Genomic DNA, 19,319 nt, shown 5'->3' on the forward strand with positions numbered 1-19,319 from the left:
GAAGAATAAGACTGAGAGAAACATGTTCAAAGACTTTGTAAAACAAAACTGCAGTTTTTGAGGACCTTAATTATTTTTATCCCCTCTTCATTGAAGCCTTAACCCAAAGAGCCTTTCCTGTGTTGGTCTAGTGTCCCTGTGGCCTGGACAGAGGACAGAGCCAGCCTGGGAAGGATGGCAGAGTGGGAGGCCAGCAGGCCCTGCCCCTCTCTGCTTCCGACAGCTCTAGAGCTTCAGGCTGGAGCTCTTGAGCCCTGTGGCCAACCTTGGGCTGGGAGAGGATTTGAGGAGAGAAAAGCACGTGGGCTTGCCTGGCTATTCCAGAACCATATGCAAATCTGTGGTGAGGACACACACAGCACCTTGCTGTGGCCCTTCCTGCAAGAGCTGAGAGGGCAGGAGCCAGCATGGCACACAACTGCTTCTAGACAGGAGGCCACCAATCACAGAAGTGGAGTCACCCCCAACCCCTGTAAAAACACCACTGTAACCTAACATCAGGGATCTGCTTCAGAGCAACCTGGAATGGGGTAGAGTGGTAGGGAACACACCAGACCCAAGAATGGCCAGGTGTTGCTAAAGCTGTGAAGGTGGGTGTAGATACAGAAAGTTCACTGTATCATTTTTTTCTACCTTTTTTTTTTTTTTAAGATTTACTAATTTCAGAGAGCGAGTGAGCACGACAGAGAGAGGGAGAGAGAATCTCAAGCGGACTCTGCACTGAGTGCAGAGCTTGACTCGGGGCTCGATCCCCCTACCCTGAGATCATGTCCTGAGCTGAAATCAAGAGTTGGACGCTCAACCAACTGTACCATCCAGGTGCCCCCATTCTTTCTACTTTTTATAATTTAAAAAAAATTAGGAAAAAAACCAGTACCTTGTCTGGCAGGAACAATCATACAAAGTAAAACAAAGTTCACTGGGAAATTCCAAAGCACCATGTGCACACGATTGCACAGAAAAGGCCAGCAGTTTTCCCAAGCATCTGTACTATACCACTAGCCCCTGGGATTCCCGCACGTCCTCTCTGAAGGGCTCACTGTCCCAGGCTCCTCTGAGATGTCTATCTCTGCCCCTGACCCCAGGGACTGCCCTCCCAGCGTCTAAAAGAACTGAGATTAGCTTGATCAGTCTATTATCTAAATCGCCTATTCTACTGATAGGATGCTTGGGGCACTCAGAGACAGAATGCTGGTTTTCCTTGCCACCTGGCGATGCCACTTTAGTGCCAACAAAACTGTCCAGCTCTTTTATTAGCTAAGATGCCACACATGCCCAGATTGGGTGCCAAGCCCTGGAGGTTCTCTAGGGCCTCTCCACCCTGTCATCACACCCGTGAGTCTGAGATTGACTGCAGGCACTCATGGAAGCAGTGTGATGGCCACGATCGTGTAAAAGGAAGGTGCCAAATCAGAAGGCGCGGACTCCTATCTCTCCCGGATGAGGACTCTCAGGACTCTCATCACTCCAATCAACCAGTTCTCCGCCCTAACTGGCCACCGGGGCCATTGTCTTCTGACACAGCCTGGCCAGGAGCCCTGCCATCTGCAGGAGGGAGTTCACACCTTCTGCTATTTTCATATGAGTGTATCCAATTTCCTGAAAAACAAAAGCAAATGTAAATCTGGTTAATAAAAGAGGGAGGGCTTGATGTTTTTTTTTCACTTGAACTAATAGTTTACTTAAAATTGATGCAATGAATCAAACTTCAGCTGGAACATGAACTTGAAGTTGTCATAAGTTATGCTTAAAGTTCACTTTATTTTTTTCTAAAAGGATGTTGATATTTCCCTCTAAGGTATTGTTTAGAAAATACCAAAAGAAAGAAAAAGAAAAAAAAAAAAAGCCAGGCTTGGAGAAAATATTAAAATACTTATAAAACACATATCTGGGCAGCCCTGGTGGCACAGCGGTTTAGCGCTGCCTGCAGCCCAGGGTGTGATCCTGGAGTCCCGGGATCGAGTCCCACATCGGGCTCTCTGCATGGAGCCTGCTTCTCCTTCTGCCTGTGTCTCTGCCTCTCTCTCTCTCTCTCTCTCTCTCTGTGTCTCTCATGAATAAATAAATAAAATATTAAAAAAAAAATAAAACACATATCTGATAAAGGACTTGAAGGCAGAGTACATAAATAAGTCTCAGACCTCAATACCAAGAAAATGACCCAATCAAGAAATCGGTAGATTTGAACAGATGCTTTGTTAGAGATTACAGATGGCAGATCAGCACACGCAAATGTGCTCAACGCCATCAGTTAGTGGAAAATGCACGTTAAAGTCATGTTGAGATACTATGACACACCTATTAGAGATTAGAGTGGCTTTAAGAGACTCAACCAGCACCTGGTTGGTTTAGTTTGTTGAGCATCCAACTCTTGGTTTCCGCTTGGGCTCTGGGTCCTGAGATCAAGCCCTGAGTCAGGCTCTGTGCTCATGCAGAGTCTACTTGAGACTCTCTCCCTCTGCCCCGTGGCCCCAGCCCTGCTTTTTCTCTAAAATAAAATCTTAAAAAAAAAAGAATCAACTGAACATTCCAAGGGCTGTATAGGCTGTGGATCATCTGAAGTGCTCACAGGCTGCTGGGAGAAATGAAAAATACTACAACCACTTTAGAAATCAGTTTGGCAGTTTCTTATAAAGTTAAACGTACCCTGACCATCAGAACAAGCAATCCCACCTCCTGGGAAGTTTCCTAAGAAAAATAACTCATGTTCACCTGCACAGTAATTCACAATTGCAAATGTTTACAGTGGCCTTACTGATGGTCACCGGAACCCGCACACCCTGGTGTCCTTCAAGCGGTGAACACACACTGTGGTACACTGCTCAGCAACGAGACCACTGACAGATGCAACATGAACAAACCCGAAGTGCATTAAGCTAAGTGGAAGAAGCCAGACTCAAAAGGCTACCTTCTACTGGATTCCATGGTCATTCCCATATAACATTCTGAAAAATTCCATTCCCCCAAAGAGAAAACAGAGCGGGGGTTCCCAGCTGCTAGGGGAGGAGCTGACTGCCTACAAACGGGCACGTGTATCTGGAGGAGGAATTATAAACAACCGTTCAGACCTAGGTTGTGGCCTTTAAATGATAGAACTCTTTGGTCAACAGAAGGCACCGGAGAGGCTGCATTTTAATCTATGCAAATTATGCCTCAATTAACTGAGGGTAAACACATTGATCTTGAATGAAGAGAGCCCCTTTAAGAAACCCAAGGCCACTGACTGGTACATCAGGCTTAAAGCAACTCCCAGTCCCAGGACATGAGCTGCCTGCCTCTGCTGTGGTTGGGACGCTCACTGAGCATCGTCCAGAGGCCAGGCCTGTGCACAAACAGAACAGAGCACAGCGTGGCCCACCTTCCCCAGAAGAACCACTGCTGTCCTCTCACTGACCTTGATAAACTCCAGTTTCAAGTACTCTGCCATTTGGAAGGTCTTACACACTCGAAAAATGTTGCCAATGATGTCTTCTGGCGAATAGCCCAGATGCCACAGGTGAGCAAGAATCTAGACAGAGAAGATCCGCTGGGTGACAAAGGGTAAGGGGGGGGGGGGGGGACGCGGAGGGACACACGAGGTTGAAGCCACACCAGTCTTGGGCCTATCCCATGGCAGGGAGAGGACACCATCCTCAGCAACCCAGCCATCTTTTTTTCTTTTTTTTTTTTCTTTCAATATTTTATTATTCATTCATCAGAGACACAGAGAGGCAGAGACATAGAAGGAGAAGCAGGCTTCCTGCGAGGAGACCACTGTGGGACTTGATCCAGGACTCAGGATCAGGACCTGAGCCAAAGGCAGAGGTTCAACCACTGAGCCACCCAGGTGCCCCTCAACCCGGCCAGCTGATGGAGCTGCTGGGGGGCCACGGCCTGCAGACCTCCTGGGGATCACTGGAGTTTCCCAACAGGTAGAGATAGGATTGCAAATGTCTTATTTTTTACTTATTCAATTTTTTTAACAGTGGGCTTGAACTCAGGATCCCGAGATTAAGAGTCACACGCGCTACTGACTGAGGCGGTCAATAGACTGCACCCCAATGTCACAAATGTTTCAGAATTTATTGCTTGGTATTGCTTGGCGCCTGTGGAGGCTCAGTAGGTTAAGCATCTGACTCTTGGTTTCAGGTCAGGTCCTGACCTCAGGGCCATGGGACCAAGCCCTGTGTCAGGCTCCAAGCTCAGCAGAGTCTGCTTGTCCCTCTCCCTCTGCCCCTCCCCCTGCTCACTCATGCCCTCTCTTTCTCTCTCTCTCATAAAAAATAAAATAAAATCTTTAAAATGTATTGCATGGTCTACTATGGCACCCATGTGGCGTCTTAATCCAAGGCTCCTAAAAAGCTGTATTAATCATCTCAGTGAGTATGAGTGAAAAGGGAGACCATGTGTCTGCTGTGCTCTCTGAGCTGCCAGGCACGAGGCACACTCACTGCAGGCCTAGCCTCCACCAAATCTTCACTGGGGCTGGAGCAGAGTCCTCTCAGTCCCCGCCTGATTTGCCCCAGTTCCAACCCCACCCAGCCCACTCAGACTGCAGGGTATCACCTCTGCTCTGGCATCTCGGGGTGGATGCCGGGGGCACGGAAGCTGTGTTCATAAATCTGAAGGCTGCCCTCGGGCCAGGTGCCTGGGTCTCTGCCTTGGGCTCCTTGCCCTACCCTTTGGTAACTCATTACATCTCATCCTGCCCTAAATCTAGTCCACTTCTGGTCTAGTTTGGCGGGAGCAGGGGGGAGGAAAACCTGCTGGGATCAGACCAATGGCCTTAAATCACACCACTGCCACCCCTGTGGACCTGAGGGTAATCTGGACTGTGATGATGGCCCTTGTGATCTGCACATGGTGCCCGGCTCCACGGAGGCTGGAAGCCCTGGGTCCTGCCTCTCCTGGATGACCAGGCACCTCTGTGTCCCAGAAAGCCATTCCCACATTCCTCAGGGGGACGGAGAGTGAAGTCTCCCTCTGCAGGCAGACAGACTATGTCTCAGAAACGTAAGGAGTTGGACTGGTCTTTCCTCAGGTCTTGGGGGAACAGAGCTCCCTTGTGGAGGATATAATTATAGGACAGTGATGTGACTCTGAATTGCAGGTTGAGTGCTTGTCAATAGTGTGATTTAGAGTGAGGAATCCAGCTTCCCAGATTCAGCTTCCCCCCGCCCGGAATGCACCCAACTGCTAGTATCATTCTAAGAATCCAGTGGAGCAACCCTTGTGAGGGAAGCCCCAGCACAGAGACAGGCTCCTGCTGCTCTGCTACCGAAGCAAAGGCTCCTCCCGAGTCAGGGGAGGAGGGACACAAACCTTGTAGGCCTCATCAATGTTGGCATTCACGCAGTGCTGGATCATTTCTTTTACCAGAAGGGGGTGGGGCTCATCACAGACCTGAGCAAATGGGAAAAGAAGGCCAGTGAGGGGCTGCGGGGACCCACCTGAGGAGGAGCCCCGATTCACCCAAGTACCCAACTTCTCAGCGGGCTTTTCTCATCAAATTCTCCAGCAAACAGAACCAGGTTTGGAAACGCCCCAGTCACCACCAACTGAGTCACCAGAGTATGGCATCACCTTCCTCACTCCGGGGGCTGTGTATGTGGGGGAAGTTCTAACACCGTGGTTACAGATTTCCCAAGCACAAGGGGAGTGAACAGGGCCAACAGGAATCCTTTGCCTTATTAAGAGCCATTAGCTACACACCTTATTAGGTCACTTGGAGGATGGTGCGCCCAGAACCACTCAGAATCCACTGAAGACTGGGACCAGCCTCCCACCTGGAATAGAAACTATTCTTCTAGGGACAATGGTCCTCCACCTCAGCATGTCAGGGTGAAGAGGATCCTGGGGGTGTGCAGGTATCCCTGAGCCTGAGGCTGCCCCCCTGCCCCTCCCTCCACTGGCCTGGAGTCCACGCTCCACCCTCTACCTCAGGACCCACATTTAAAACTTCTTCCTCTTGGGACCCCTGGGTGGCTCAGTGGTTGGGCGTCTGCCTTCAACTCAGGGCATGAACCGGGATTGAGTCCCACATTGGACTTCCTGCGTGGAACTTGCTTCTCCCTCTGCCTGTGTCTTTGCCTCTCTCTGGGTCTCTCATGAATAAATAAATACAATAAAAAAAATAAATAAAACGTCTTCCTCTTCTTTTTGTTTAAAGTAGTCTCCATGCTGAGCTTGAACTCACAACCCTGAGATCAAGACCTAAAATCAAGAGTCAGTATTCTACTGACTGAACCACTCAGGAACCCCCTCTCATTTACTTTTATTTAAAGATTTTATTTATTTATTCATGAGAGACCAGAGAGAGAGAGAGAGAGAGAGAGAGGCGGAGACACAGGCAGAGGGAGAAGCAGGTTCCATGCAGGGAGCCCGATGTGGGACTCAATCCCGGGTCTCCAGGACCACGACCCGGGCCAAAGGCGGTGCTAAACCACTGAGCCACTCGGGCTGCCCTCATTTACTTTTAAAGGAAACCCTTTTGCTCTCTCCCACAGCCCCATGAGCCCTGGAACTTCTCTTCCTAGCTCAGTGAACTTCCCTCAGAAATCTTGCTTTCCAGAGACACCTGGGTGGCTCAGTGGTTGGGCGTCTGTCTTCAGCCTAGGGCGTGATCCCGGGGTCCTGGAATCAAGTCCCACATCAGGCTCCCTGCATGGAGCCTGCTTCTCCCTCTGCCTGTATCTCTGCCTCTCTCTCTCTCATGAATAAATAAATAAAAATCTATATTAAAAAAAATTCTGTTTTTCATAGCCCTAGAAGGTCTGCTCCAGGATGGCTCAGAACCTGAACTGTCTAGAGACTAAGCAAGTTCCCTGAGTGTCCTTGAAAACACATTCACCACCCGGGGCTAAATGGGCTTTCAACACCTCTGTCTCTCTCTCTCTCTCTCTCTCTCTTTTAAGATTTTATTTATTTATTCATGAAAGACACAGAGAGAGAGAGAGGCAGAGACACACGCAGAGAGAGAAGCAGGCTCCATGCAGGGAACCTGACACAGGACTCGATCCCGGGACTCCAGGATTACGCCCTGGGCCGAAGTCAGGCACCAAACCGCTGAGCCACCCAGGGATCCCCACAACACCGCTCTCATTACCCACAAACTGGCTAAGAAACAGATAGGGTCTGAATGTGTGGACAGCCCTACCCAGTTTTTACTCTCAAAGAAGGGGGAAACTGGGACATCTGGGTGGCTCAGCAGTTTGGCACCTGCCTTTGGCCCAGGGCGTGATCCTAGAGACCCGGGATCGAGTCCCATGTCAAGCTCCCTATGTGGAAGCTGGTTCTCCCTGTGCCTATGTCTCTGCCTCTCTCTCTCTCTTTGTGCCTCTCATGAATAAATAAATAAAATCTTTAATAAAAAAAAAAAAGGGGACTAACTGATCTCCAAAATAGCCAAGTTGTTAGGATGGGGCAGCCAGTTGTCCACAGTATTCCCTGGAGAATAACCCTTGGCCAATGTGGGGAAAGTGGGAATCTCTGTCCCTCGGGCAACAGGAGCCTTGCACCCTCTCCAGCAGCAGGACAATCTCGGGGTGGGGGGTGGGACAGCGGGGTGTTGTGTCCTTGGCCACCAGATCAGAGAACATCGGGGTGGGGGGCCACTCCCGAGACCCTCCTGACTGCACAGGGCACACAAGGGTCCCAGCACAGCTGCAGGTCTGTCCAGGGGTTCCCAGTGCTGCCCACCGACCATCACTAACCCTGCTTTGCAGAACCACCTGGGGCCCATGGGCTCCTGTACCTTGAACACGTTCTCGCTGTTAATAAAGCCGAATCCTGAGAAAGTCGACTGCACGTTGTTGAGTGCCTGTGGACGAGCAAGCGTGCTTTGGGGGCGATGTTCAGTCCTGGCCTCCCCTCACCCCTGGAATCCGAGTAGAGCCTCCTCCTCCCAAGTCCCCAGTGAGCAGGGTCTCTGGTCTCTGCACCAGGACCATGCCCCACTTCCCCCCAGAACTGGGTGCCTGTGGCCTAGGGGGTATGCACCTGCCGCATGTCTCCCTGCGCCGTGAAGATGACAGCCTCCAGGCCATCATCGGTGTAGGGCACCTTTTCCTGCTCCAGGACAGTCAGCAGCCGGGCGAGAACCTGGGCGTCACTCAATTTCGTGTAGCGGAGGACTGCGCAGCGGGACTGAATGGGCTCTGATGGAGACACAAGGGTGGGGATCCCCACAGAGGCCAGCACATCCCCAAGAGCCCTCCAGGACATGCTGGCCCCACGCTCCCTCCCCAGTGGGTGCTCAAGGCTGGTTTCAAAGCAGAAACAAGAGGCCCCGCCCAGCACTGCCCCAGATGGCCTTGGCTAGACACAGCTTCCAGAAGGGGAAGAGACCCTCCAGGATAGAGACACATGCCACAGCCCACAGCTGAGTCAAGGCTAGGCTTCTGCTCACTGTGTATGCTGGGTGTCAATACCCAGCGGGACCAGGATGAGCATGGGACATGTGGGTGGTTTCTGTAAGGCTACAGTCAAGGGAAGAGAACCACTAGAGAGGCAGATGCAGAATTCTGGAAGCTGCCCCTGTCCCTCACTTTAGACTATGACAACAGCTTCTCCAGGATCTCTCAGGCCCCATGTGGTCTCTCTGTGTTCCATCCTTTGTGCTCACACAGGCTTTCAAGGAATGCACTCCTGTAAGTTTATGTGCATTAAAGAAACCTGAGAGTCCTGAGAGTTAGCCTATTTCAATTTACCTGAAATCAGGAAGCTCTACTGAGGAACCATAATTACATACTTGGCTTATCAGCTCAGATAAGAGGAAGAGTGATAGGTTTGTATTTAAAAGCAATTAATATTCCAGCTAAAGTAGAAGCATCCTTTAGCGCATTTTTCTCTCGTGAGGAGCGTCAAAAGCTGAGTTCACAGAATTTACTATTTTTTAAGTAGTCCCTATACCCAAGGTGGGGTCTGAACTCACCACTCCAAGATCAAGAGCCACATGCTCTTCTGACTGACCCAGTCAGGCGCCCCAGAATTCACAGAATTTAAATGCATGTCAGAATAAAGCAGCATGGCCTTCCTCAGAACAAGAGTGTCTCTCTCTTCACTGAGTCCAGGACTGATGTTTGAGTTAAAAAATCAACTCTGGGAGCACCTGGGTGGCTCAGTCAGTTGGGTATCTGCCTTCAGCTCAGGTCATGATCCTGGGGTCCTGGGATCAAGCCCTGCATCCAGCTCCCTGCTCAGTGGGGGTCTACTTCTCCCTTTCCCTCTGCCTCCCTCCCCTCCCGGCTCATGCTGTCTCACTCTCATTAATTAATTAATTAATTAAATCTAAAAAAAAGAAAGAAAGAAAGAAAAATCAACTCTGCAGCAGGGCACTTGGCTGGCTCGGTCATGAGAACATGTGACTCTTGATCTCAAGGCTGTGAGTTTGAGCCATGCTGGGTGTAGAGATTACTCAGAAATAAATTTCTCCAGTGATTTCATTCATATATCTATTGTATCTGTTTAGAAATTTTAAAAAAAGGGGGATCCCTGGGTGGCGCAGAGGTTTGGCGCCTGCCTTTGGCCCAGGGCGCAATCCTGGAGAGCCAGGATCGAGTCCCACGTCGGGCTCCCGGTGCATGGAGCCTGCTTCTCCCTCTGCCTGTGTCTCTGCCTCTCTCTCTCTCTCTGTGCCTATCATAAATAAAATAATAAAATAAAATAAAATAAATAAAATAAAATAATAAAATAAAATAATAAAATAAAATAATAAAATAGATAAAATAAAATAAAAAGAAATTAAAAAAAAAAAAAAAAAAAAAACGGGACATCTGGGTGGCTCAGTGATTTAGCACTTGCCTTCAGCCCAGGGTGTGATCCTGGAGTCCTGGGATCAAGTCCCACATCAGCTCCCTGCATGGAACCTGCCTCTCTCTCTGCCTGTGTTTCTGCCAATCTCTCTATCTCTTATGAATAAATAAATAAAACTTAAAAAAATTAATTAAAAAAAAAGTCAGGATGCTGTTTGTATCAGCAAAATTGACAAGGGAGGGCCAGGGCTTTCTCTGCCCGCAGCAGTAGGCAGTGTCAAATCAGTAACCAAACTTGTGGATGCACAGCCCTATGTGAAATGCATTTGGGGAGGTCTCTAAATATGATGCTACTCCTGGCCTCAGAGTTGTTACCACCCTGGTGGTATCCTGAGGGTCGAGCATGTTCTCCTTCAACGCTGTATGTTCCCTACTAGCACCATACAGAACAGACTAAATGTTTGCTCAATGATGACTGAACAGGTTAATGAAGAGATGATGAGCATCTGACGCAGGTAGAAGGACACCTGCGTGAAGGAATCCTGGGGACATGGCAAGCCTGCTGAGGCTGGGAACCAGGACCGTGCAGTGTCGCATGGCTAGCCACAGGCTTAACTGCAGCTGTGCGGTGGCCTGGGTGAAGGGTAAGTCCGGGGGCTGAGCTTTAGCAGGGCGGGGTGATGTGAGAGAGCGGTGAGAAATGGTGAGGGAAATAAAGCAGACTGGGTTCTCAGTGCGTATCACAAAGGGAAGAAAGTGCAACCAGCAAGAAGCTGAGACAGGAGGGGGACAAATGGGTGAGGAAGCAGAGAGACTTCCAGGAAGGGAGGGACAGGCGCCAGGTCAGAGCAGATTGATGGGGAAGCCTTCACTGGTGAGGCAGTCCCTGGTGATGACAACACACCATGTGCTGATGGGAGTGTGTGCTAAGTGCTCAGAACACACCGGAAGTGCAAGAGCACGTCTGGAGCAAGTGACCGTGACAGGATATCGAAATGTCATGTGTGCCTGTGATGGTGCAAGAGTCAGACAGACCTGGGGTTCCAGGCCCAGCCCTTCCACTTGCTGTGTGACTATGGGCAAACTACTCAACCTCTCTGGGCTCCAGTTTTCTCATCTTGAACGTGGAGCCAGTAACACCTTCATGTAGAATAATATAAGATTAAATGAAAGAGTTGATTCTGTAGTGTTCAGCCCATGGGAGGCAATCAAAAAGCCCCTACTCAAAAAAAAAAAAAAAAAAAAAAAAAAAGAAAAAAGAAAAGCCCCTACTCTTCTGTTGCCAAAGGGCCCATGTGAGCACCATGAGGGGATCCCGAGCCACCCAGGGGTGACCCTTACCTATGATTTTATCCGAAGCATTACAAGCAAGAGCAAAGCGAGTCGTTTTGGAGTAGATTTCCATGGTTCTCCTCAAGGCTTGCTGGGCTCCATCAGTCATGCTGAGAAGAAAACAACAGGGGGGCATTTTGCATCTGGGGCACAGGGTACACTGGAAACAAATCCCTCCCTAGAGAGCCTGGGCACCCTGAAGTCCAGACTGAGCATGCTTAGCTGCTCTCCAGGACCCCAGGTGGGTCTTCCACAGGCAGGCTGCATGCAGGTGGAACAGAGGGCAGAGGCCCTGCAGTCAGGCTGCCCCAGTTCGTCTCACAGAAACTCAACTTGTGAGATCTCAGGAAACTATCTGAGCTTGGAGGTGGGGAGGGTGGGCAGGGTGTAGATGGCAAAATGGGTAAAGGGGAGTGGGAAATAGAGGCTTCCAGCTTTGGAATCAATAAGTCACAGGTATGAGAGGTACAGCATTAGGGATGCCTGGGTGGCTCAGTCAGTTAAGCGTCTGACTTGCTTTCAGCTCACATCATGATCTCCAAGCGTCAGGCTCAGCACAGAGTCTGCTTGAGATTCTCCCTCTCCCTCTGCCTCTCCCCCAACTTGTGCATGTGCATTCTCTCTCTCTAAAACAAATAAGTAAAAATCTAAGAAAGAAAGAAACACTCCATAAATGTTAGCTGCAACATCACTATTATGTTCCAGTAAAACACAGTGGGCATACAGATGCCCATAGTGGTTAGTGGGCATCCACACTATAAAATATAATGTAGCAATTAAAGACTATGTTTGCAACAAGACTATAGTAACATGGAATGCTTTTTTACATTAAAAGAAAAAATAAGGATACAAAAATTATGTTATGATCTCAAGTATATGAAAATGCAAAGTGTAGAAAACAAGGAGACTAAACCAAGATATGAACAAAATTTTGTGTTTTCTTTTTTTAAGATATCTATTTTTCATTTGTTCATTCATTCATTCGTTCATTCATTCATTCATTCATGAGACACACACACAGAGTGAGAGGCAGAGACACACAGGCAGAGGGAGAAGCAGGCTCCTCGCAGGGAGCTGATGTGGGACTCAATCCCAGGACCTCAGGATCATGCCCTGGGCCGAAGGCGGATGCTCAACCACTCAGCCACCCAGGTGTCCCAAGCCACCCAGGCATCCCTGTATTTTCTTCATTTAACATCATCTCAAACTTCTCATTTATACCAGTGATGGTTGTACAACATTGTGGATGTACTAAATACCACCAAACTGAACACTTTGTTATTTAGAGAGAGCTAGCACGACTCGGGGCAGGGGCAGAGGAAGAGTCTTAAGCAGGCTCACTCCCAGTGTGAAGCTTGGAGCCTGATGGGGGGCTCGATCTCACAACCCTGAGATCATTTCCTGAGCAGAAATCAAGAGTCGGATGCTTAACCAGTTCTGTGCCACCCGGGTGCCCCTGAACTATACACTTTAAAATGGTTAAAATGGGGGTTGAGGAGTGCGCCTGGGTGGCACAGTCAGTTAAGCGTCAGCCTTTGGCTCAGGTAATCAGGATCCTGGGATCAAGCCCCATGTCCAGGTCCCTGCTCAGTAGAGAGTCTGCTCTTCCTCTGCCCCTCCCCACACTTTGTCTCTCTCTCAAAAAAATAAAATCTTTTTTAAAAAATGGGTTAAGGGCAGCCCTGGTGGCTCAGCGGTTTGGTGCCGCCTTCAGCCCAGGGTGTAATCCTGGAGACCCAGGATGGAGTCCCACATCGGGCTCCTTGCATGGAGCCTGCTTCTGCCTCTGCCTGTGTCTCTGCCTCTGCCTCTCTCTCTCTCTCTCTGGTCTCTCATGAATAAATAAATAAAATCTTAAAAAAAAAAATGGGTTAAGATGGTAAATTTCATGTCATGCGTATTTTGCCAGAGTAAAAAATATATATAATTGAAATTATTCACGCGATACTGGAATAGACACAGTAACCAACATTGTCAGTCATCTTAGACAAATGCTTGTAAATTACTAGGTAAAGATAAGGTTTAAGGCTCAGGTGCTGTTAAATTGCTTTTTTGAAGATGTGATAAGCCAGTCTGCCACCAAAGTGCAAAGGTGAGAGAGCTTTTCCCTCCTGCTTTAATAAAGCCTGATAAGAGACAGAAATAAAGGTCAGTATGTACTTGGCAAAGCACTCTACCTGTCTGCCTCATCCAGGATGATGATCTTGTGCCGCCCTTTGGGAAGGGTGACTTTCTGCTGGGCAAACATCTTGATTTTGTTCCTCACAACATCGATGCCCCTGAAACAAGGCATAATTGTATGGTCACCTTCTGAGACAGATCCAGGTACCTTCAGGGGGTCTTCTCACCCGCAGGACACCACCATAGACACAGTTTTAGTGTTTAAGTTTTCTGGGCAACTCTCACTATTTATAAGGATTAACGTTTCAGGGATCCCTGGGTGGCTCAGCGGTTTAGTGCCTGCCTTTGGCCCAGGGTATGAACCTGGAGACCCGGGATCGAGTCCCACATCAGGCTCCCTGCGTGGAGCCTGATTCTCCTTCTGCCTGTGTCTCTGCCTCTCTCTCTCTCTCTGTGTGTCTCTCATGAATAAATAAATAAAATCTCTAAAAAAAAATAAGGATTAACATTTCATTACTTTTATTCCTTCTTGGAGGTCTTCCAAAACACAAAGATAAAATTTACTTATTCCTTCTGATAGCATGAAAGTTCACCAGATCCCTTTCTGAGATACATCGCAGGGTCTCAGTGACCTTATTCTTCCTGTATCTTGAAACAAAATAGCAATGTCATCATCCTAATGACTATTTCCTTGTTTCTTATCAATTCCTTATCAATTATTCACAACTATGCTAAAAAAATAAGATGAAAGTCGTAAGAATACACAACATTGCCACACTTGCCTAGGATGGTGTGGTAGAGGGAAAACTGTCCCTACTGCCCCATCCTCCAATGTTTTGTGTCACTAGGGGTCTGCATTCTCTTTCTAGAAGACATAAAAGAAGTTCAAATACGCCATCTTTGTTATTTTTTAAAGCATTCACTAACCGCAGCTGAAAACTCAAAACTTTTTCATTTTCCACCCACAAAAGATGGAAACAAATGACAGAGAATATTCCACATTATTGGACACATCAAAAAATAACCACAGAGAGACAAAGAGCAGCACTCTGGACACTAACAAGGACAGTGAAACTGACCACAGTCAGCCTCAGACTATGTGCTTCTCCAATGCCAAAATCACGGGTGAATTTTTTCAAACTTTAGCATCAAGAAGTGAATAAGACAGATCTAAGGACAAAGAATAAATATGTTTTCATCCAGTTAGTCACTCAAGAAGAAGGACTTCATTCCCCAATATATCTTCTGACATGAACGTGGACCATCCTGTTTTGCTAATACATGTGACTATTCTCTCATCTTTTAAGATGCTTGCTTGTCCACCAACATTTACAGGGTAGCTGGCAGTGATCAAAAGCTAAAGGCAGGTATGTATACAAATGGGATTGGAAGTAAAGAGATGGAAAAACAAAATTATTGTATTGATCATTATAATGGGTGTTCATCAAATTAAGTTGGAACTATTTTACCATTATGGGCCATTCTCTCAAAATTATGAGCCACTGGTTCTTAGAAGTAGTGAGTTTGGGGGCACTTCGGTGGCTCAGTCAGTTAAGAACTCTGACTCTTGGGACATCTGGGTAGCCCAGTGGTTAGCATCTGCCTTCGGCTCTGGGCATGATCCTGGAGTCCCAGGATCAAGTCCCACATCAGGCTCCCGCAGGGAGCCTGCTTCTCCCTCTGCCTATGTCTCTGCCTCTCTCTGTGTCTCTCATGAATAAATAAATAATCTTTAAAGAAAAAGAAAAAAAAAAAAACGGAAGAGATTAAAGCACTGAGAACCACATCCTCAAGGAATAATCAAAGGCAGATTGCAGACATTTTATTCAACAGTTCCTTGTTTTCTAATCCTCTACTGTTGTTTTCTTTTTAAGATTTTATTTATTTATTCATGAGAGACAGAGAGGAAGGGGGCAGAGACACAAGCAGAGGGAGAAGCAGGCTCCATGCAGGGAGCCCAACGTGGGACTTGATCTCCGGTCTCCAGGATCACGTCCTGGGCTAAAGGCGCCACTAAACTGCTGGGCCACCGGGGCTGCCCCCTCTACTGGTTTTTATCTGAAGAGTGAACAGCATCTCACGCCCATCGGGATGACCACCACCAACAACAACAACAGAAAACAAATGTTGGTGCAGATGTGGGGAAATCACATACTGTCAGGGTGCATGGCAACTGGCACAGCCACCACAGAAAACAGTGTGGCACTTCCACAGAAAATGAAACAGAATTGCCAAAAATAACTCAGCAGTCCCCTTCCTATGTGTCTGAGATATATGAAGCAGGGTCTCACAGACCTGTCTGTAACCCCTGTTCATGTGAGCATTATTCACTATTCACAGCAGCCAAAAGATGAAAGCAACACTGTCCAAAACACATGAACAGATAAGCAAAATGTGGTGGTCTCTCTACACAGTGGGATACTAGTCAGCCTTAAAAAGGAAGGGAATTCTTTTTTTTTTTTTTAAGATTTTATTTATTTGAAAGCGAGTGAGCATGAACTGGGGGAAGGTGGGGAAAGGGAGAGGGAGAAGCAGGCTCTCGGGCAGCCCAGGTTGCTCAGCAGTTTAGCGCTGCCTTCAGCCCAGGGCGTGATCCTGGAGACCTGGGATCGAGTTCCATGTCAGGCGCCCTGCATGGAGCCTGCTTCTCCCTCTGCCTGTGTCTCTGCCTCTCTTTCTCTCTGTGTCCCTCATGAATAAATAAATAAAATCCTTTAAAAAAAAAAAAAAAAAAAAGAGAAGCAGGCTCTCCATTGAGCAGGGAGCCTGATGTGGGGCTCAATCCCAGGACCCTGAGATCATGACCTGAGCGAAAGGTAGACATTTAACCAACTGAGTCACCCAGGTGCTCCAAAAAGGAAGGGCATTCTGACACCTGCTCCATCATGAAGAACCTTGAGGGCATTATGCAGAGTGAAGTAGGCCAGTTACAAAAAGACAAATACTGTATGATTCCACTTAGATGAAGTCCCTAAAAGAGTTAAGCTCATAGAAACAGAAACAAGGATGGTGGTTGCTGGGGCTAGAGAGAGGGGGAAACAGAAAGTTATTTGTTTCATGGATATACAGTTTCAGTTCTGCAAATGGAATGAGTTCTGGAGATGGTTGCACAACAGTGTGAAAGTATGCAACACTGCTGAACTGGGCATTTAAAAATGCTGACATTTGGGCAGCCCGGGTGGCCCAGCGGTTTAGCGCCGCCTTCAGCCCAGGGTGGGATCCTGGAGACCCAGGTTCGAGTCCCACATTGGGCTCCCTGCATGGAGCCTGCTTCTCCCTCTGCCCCCCGCCCCCGTCTCTCATGAATAAATAAATAAAATTTTTTTTTAAATGCTGACATTTAATGGAATGTGTATTTTACTCCAATTAAAAAAATTTTTTAAAACTTTCATTAAAGGAGTGCCTGGGTGGTGTAGTCAGTAAGCATCCGACTCTTGGTTTCCACTTAGGCTATAGGATTGAGCCCCAAGTTGCCCTCCGTGCTTGATGGGAAGTCGGCTTGAGATTCCCTCTCCCTTCGCCTGTCTCCCACAGGTGCATACATACACACTCTCTCTCAAATAAATAAGTAAATCTTAAAAAACAAAAAAACTTCTTTAAAAAATAAAGTAAACCAGTAACAGTGCTCAGGATGCCATGTGGATAGGCAAGTGATGGCCATTCTTGTTCACAGGGAAGGATCAAAGGAAAACACAAAGCTGGGAAGTAAACTCCAAGGAAAAGGTGGTTTCTATGACAACACAAGACTTCAAACACTTGCCACCCTTTATGCAGCCCTAACTCCTGGGCATACCTGTCATTTGAGGCATTGAGCTCCAAAACAGCATCCTTGAGCGCTGGGCCCAACAGGGCACGGGCCAAACACAGGATGCTGGTAGTTTTGCCGGTCCCCGGGGGGCCCTAGGGAGAAGATCGAAAGGGCTACAGGCCAGCAGAATGAGCTTGCCTTAGCTCCCAAGTTACTGCTCCCCAATCTGTTGGTGTTCACCTTCCCTTCGAACCTCCACCCTGACCCACAGCACACTCCAAATCGACACGGACACCAACCCACAGGCCTCCCGATCCAACAGAGCACAATGCTTCCCTCTGCCAAGGGGAATGGCAAGGGCTCTGGGGGCCAGGGGCCTCTCTGACGAGGAAGCTCTGTGCACTTAAGCTCTTGGAGGGAAAGTGAAACTCTAAGATCACCAACAGGGCCCCAAGAGGGTACTTACAGCGATGATAATATTGGGCACGTTCCCTTCCTTTGCAAAGACCTGAAGGAAGAAATATGCATCAGAAGTGGTTAATCTGCGGGGCACCTGGGAAGCTCAGTGGATGAGCATCTGCCTTTGGCTCAGGGTGTAATCCCAGATTTCTGGGTTAGAGTTCCATATCGGGCTCCCCACAGGAAACCTGCTTTTCCCTCTGCCTCTCTCTCAAGAGTAAATAAATAAAAATATTTTTTTTAAAAAGTGGTTAATCTGCAGATCTGAGATGCCAAGCTCCTCCTCGGCCACACAGACCAGTTTAGGGACATGGCCATAGGGTTCTCCATGTGGATACCCCACAGAACTCTCTCCTCTGCATATTCAGAACCAACGTCCTCATTCCCCTCATGCCCGAGGCCCTACCCATGTTTCCCCTCACCTAGGCCGTCCATGTCATCAACTCTACTGCCTACACCAGGAACCTAGAGGTCATGGTCATCCTTGACTGGGCCTCCTCCACTCCCCATGCCCCAAACAGCACCTCAGTTACAGAGGCTTGGCCATTTCCTCTCCTCTATCTCCATGTCCTTTTCTTCAGCCCCACTGCCACTTACTTCACCAATTACCTCTCACCTGGATGGCTTTCAACTGGCCCTTAATTGGTCTCCTGGCTTCTAATCCTGCCTCACGCCCATACACTTTCCCTACTATAACCACAACCAATTTTCTAGGATGCCCATCTATTAAAACATTTGCACCTGACTGAAGCCCCTGGCAGACTCCTTCCTGCCCTGTGAGCCCCAACCCTTAAACAGGGCTCAGGAGACCATGCCCACCTCACCAGCTCATTTCTTACACACCCCAATATATACACTCTACAGCCTTGTTATTCTGTGGGCTCCATGGACCCAGAGCACCCGGATCCCCCAGGAGCCTGTTAGAAAAATGCAGATTCTCTGGCCCCGCTCCAGAAATTTGGGTCTGGATCTGCATTTTTAACAAGATCCCACAGGCAAATTCATATACCCATTAATGTCTGGAAAACACTATTCTGTATTCTACCCTCCTATAGCTCCCACCCACTGCCAACAAGCTAAGCCCTCTCACCTCTGGGCCTTTGCATATGCTATTCCTGCTGCCTTCCCTCCCTCTGCTCCTGACCCCCAAGTCTGATTAACTTTCACTTACTTAGCTCTGCTGTCCCTTTTTCCATTTGAGAACTAAGACACTGTGAGCGGGTCAACTCTTCCCATGTGCATCCAGAGCACACCGTACCTCCTCTGGCAGAGTGCTCATCACAGTACCTATTGACTTTAGCCTCTATGAGACTAAATCACACAGGCAGGGGTTGTGTCTATTTTGTTCACTGTTATATCAACAGCTCCTAACATCATACCATACCTGGCCAGGAAATACTTGTAAAATGAATACATTTGTAGAATAAATATCTTGGCAGCTGTTAAAGTCTAAGGCCCAATTACTGCAGAGACTGCTTCCATCATGCCTCAATTAGCTGGGCTTCTAGATTCTGACTAAAGACCTCTAGCGCTAGGATTTCAAAGCTTGCTATACTGTGAATACTCACTCCTACTTGTTCCTGTCGTCCTGAAGTAGGCTGTGTCCTGTCACTTAGGCCTTCTAGGCAGGGGTTGGCAAACTATAATGAAGGAGTGTTGGGGGGAAGTGAGAGGTAATCCAGCTGAGGTCTGGTTGTTTCTTTAAGATTTATTTACTTGATAATAGTGAAAGGGAATATAAGGGAAGGGAGAAGAAATGTGTGGGAAATATCAGAAAGGGAGACAGAACATAAAGACTCCTAACTCTGGGAAACGAACTAGGGGTGGTGGAAGGGGAGGAGGGCGGGGGGTGGGGGTGAATGGGTGATGGGCACTGAGGGGGGCACTTGACGGGATGAGCACTGGGTGTTATTCTGTATGTTGGCAAA

The 19,319-nt window shown here is 48.1% G+C and overlaps 1 protein-coding gene across 6 annotated transcripts in view; it reads right to left on the bottom strand.

The window, feature by feature from the left end:
• Positions 1 to 1,235: 1,235 nt before the first annotated feature.
• RFC2 (replication factor C subunit 2) overlaps positions 1,236 to 19,319 on the bottom strand; it is a 38,562-nt gene continuing 20,478 nt past the window's right edge. For 2 of the 6 annotated variants that reach the window (XM_072837486.1, XM_072837488.1), the window contains 9 exons: positions 17,399 to 17,440; positions 16,978 to 17,084; positions 13,241 to 13,342; positions 11,073 to 11,173; positions 7,978 to 8,135; positions 7,733 to 7,798; positions 5,302 to 5,382; positions 3,395 to 3,508; positions 1,236 to 1,599 (listed from right to left, as the gene is read on the bottom strand). In XM_072837486.1, coding sequence (XP_072693587.1) covers positions 1,489 to 1,599; positions 3,395 to 3,508; positions 5,302 to 5,382; positions 7,733 to 7,798; positions 7,978 to 8,135; positions 11,073 to 11,173; positions 13,241 to 13,342; positions 16,978 to 17,084; positions 17,399 to 17,440 — 882 coding nt within the window. In that variant the 3' untranslated portion in view covers positions 1,236 to 1,488. The remainder of the gene's footprint in view (positions 1,600 to 3,394; positions 3,509 to 5,301; positions 5,383 to 7,732; positions 7,799 to 7,977; positions 8,136 to 11,072; positions 11,174 to 13,240; positions 13,343 to 16,977; positions 17,085 to 17,398; positions 17,441 to 19,319) is intronic. The other 4 variants (XM_072837489.1, XM_072837490.1, XM_072837491.1 and 1 more) reach the window with 2 other exon arrangements.

This window comes from Canis lupus, chromosome 8 (genome assembly GCF_048164855.1).
Source record: "Canis lupus baileyi chromosome 8, mCanLup2.hap1, whole genome shotgun sequence".
NCBI classification, from domain to species: domain Eukaryota; kingdom Metazoa; phylum Chordata; class Mammalia; order Carnivora; family Canidae; genus Canis; species Canis lupus.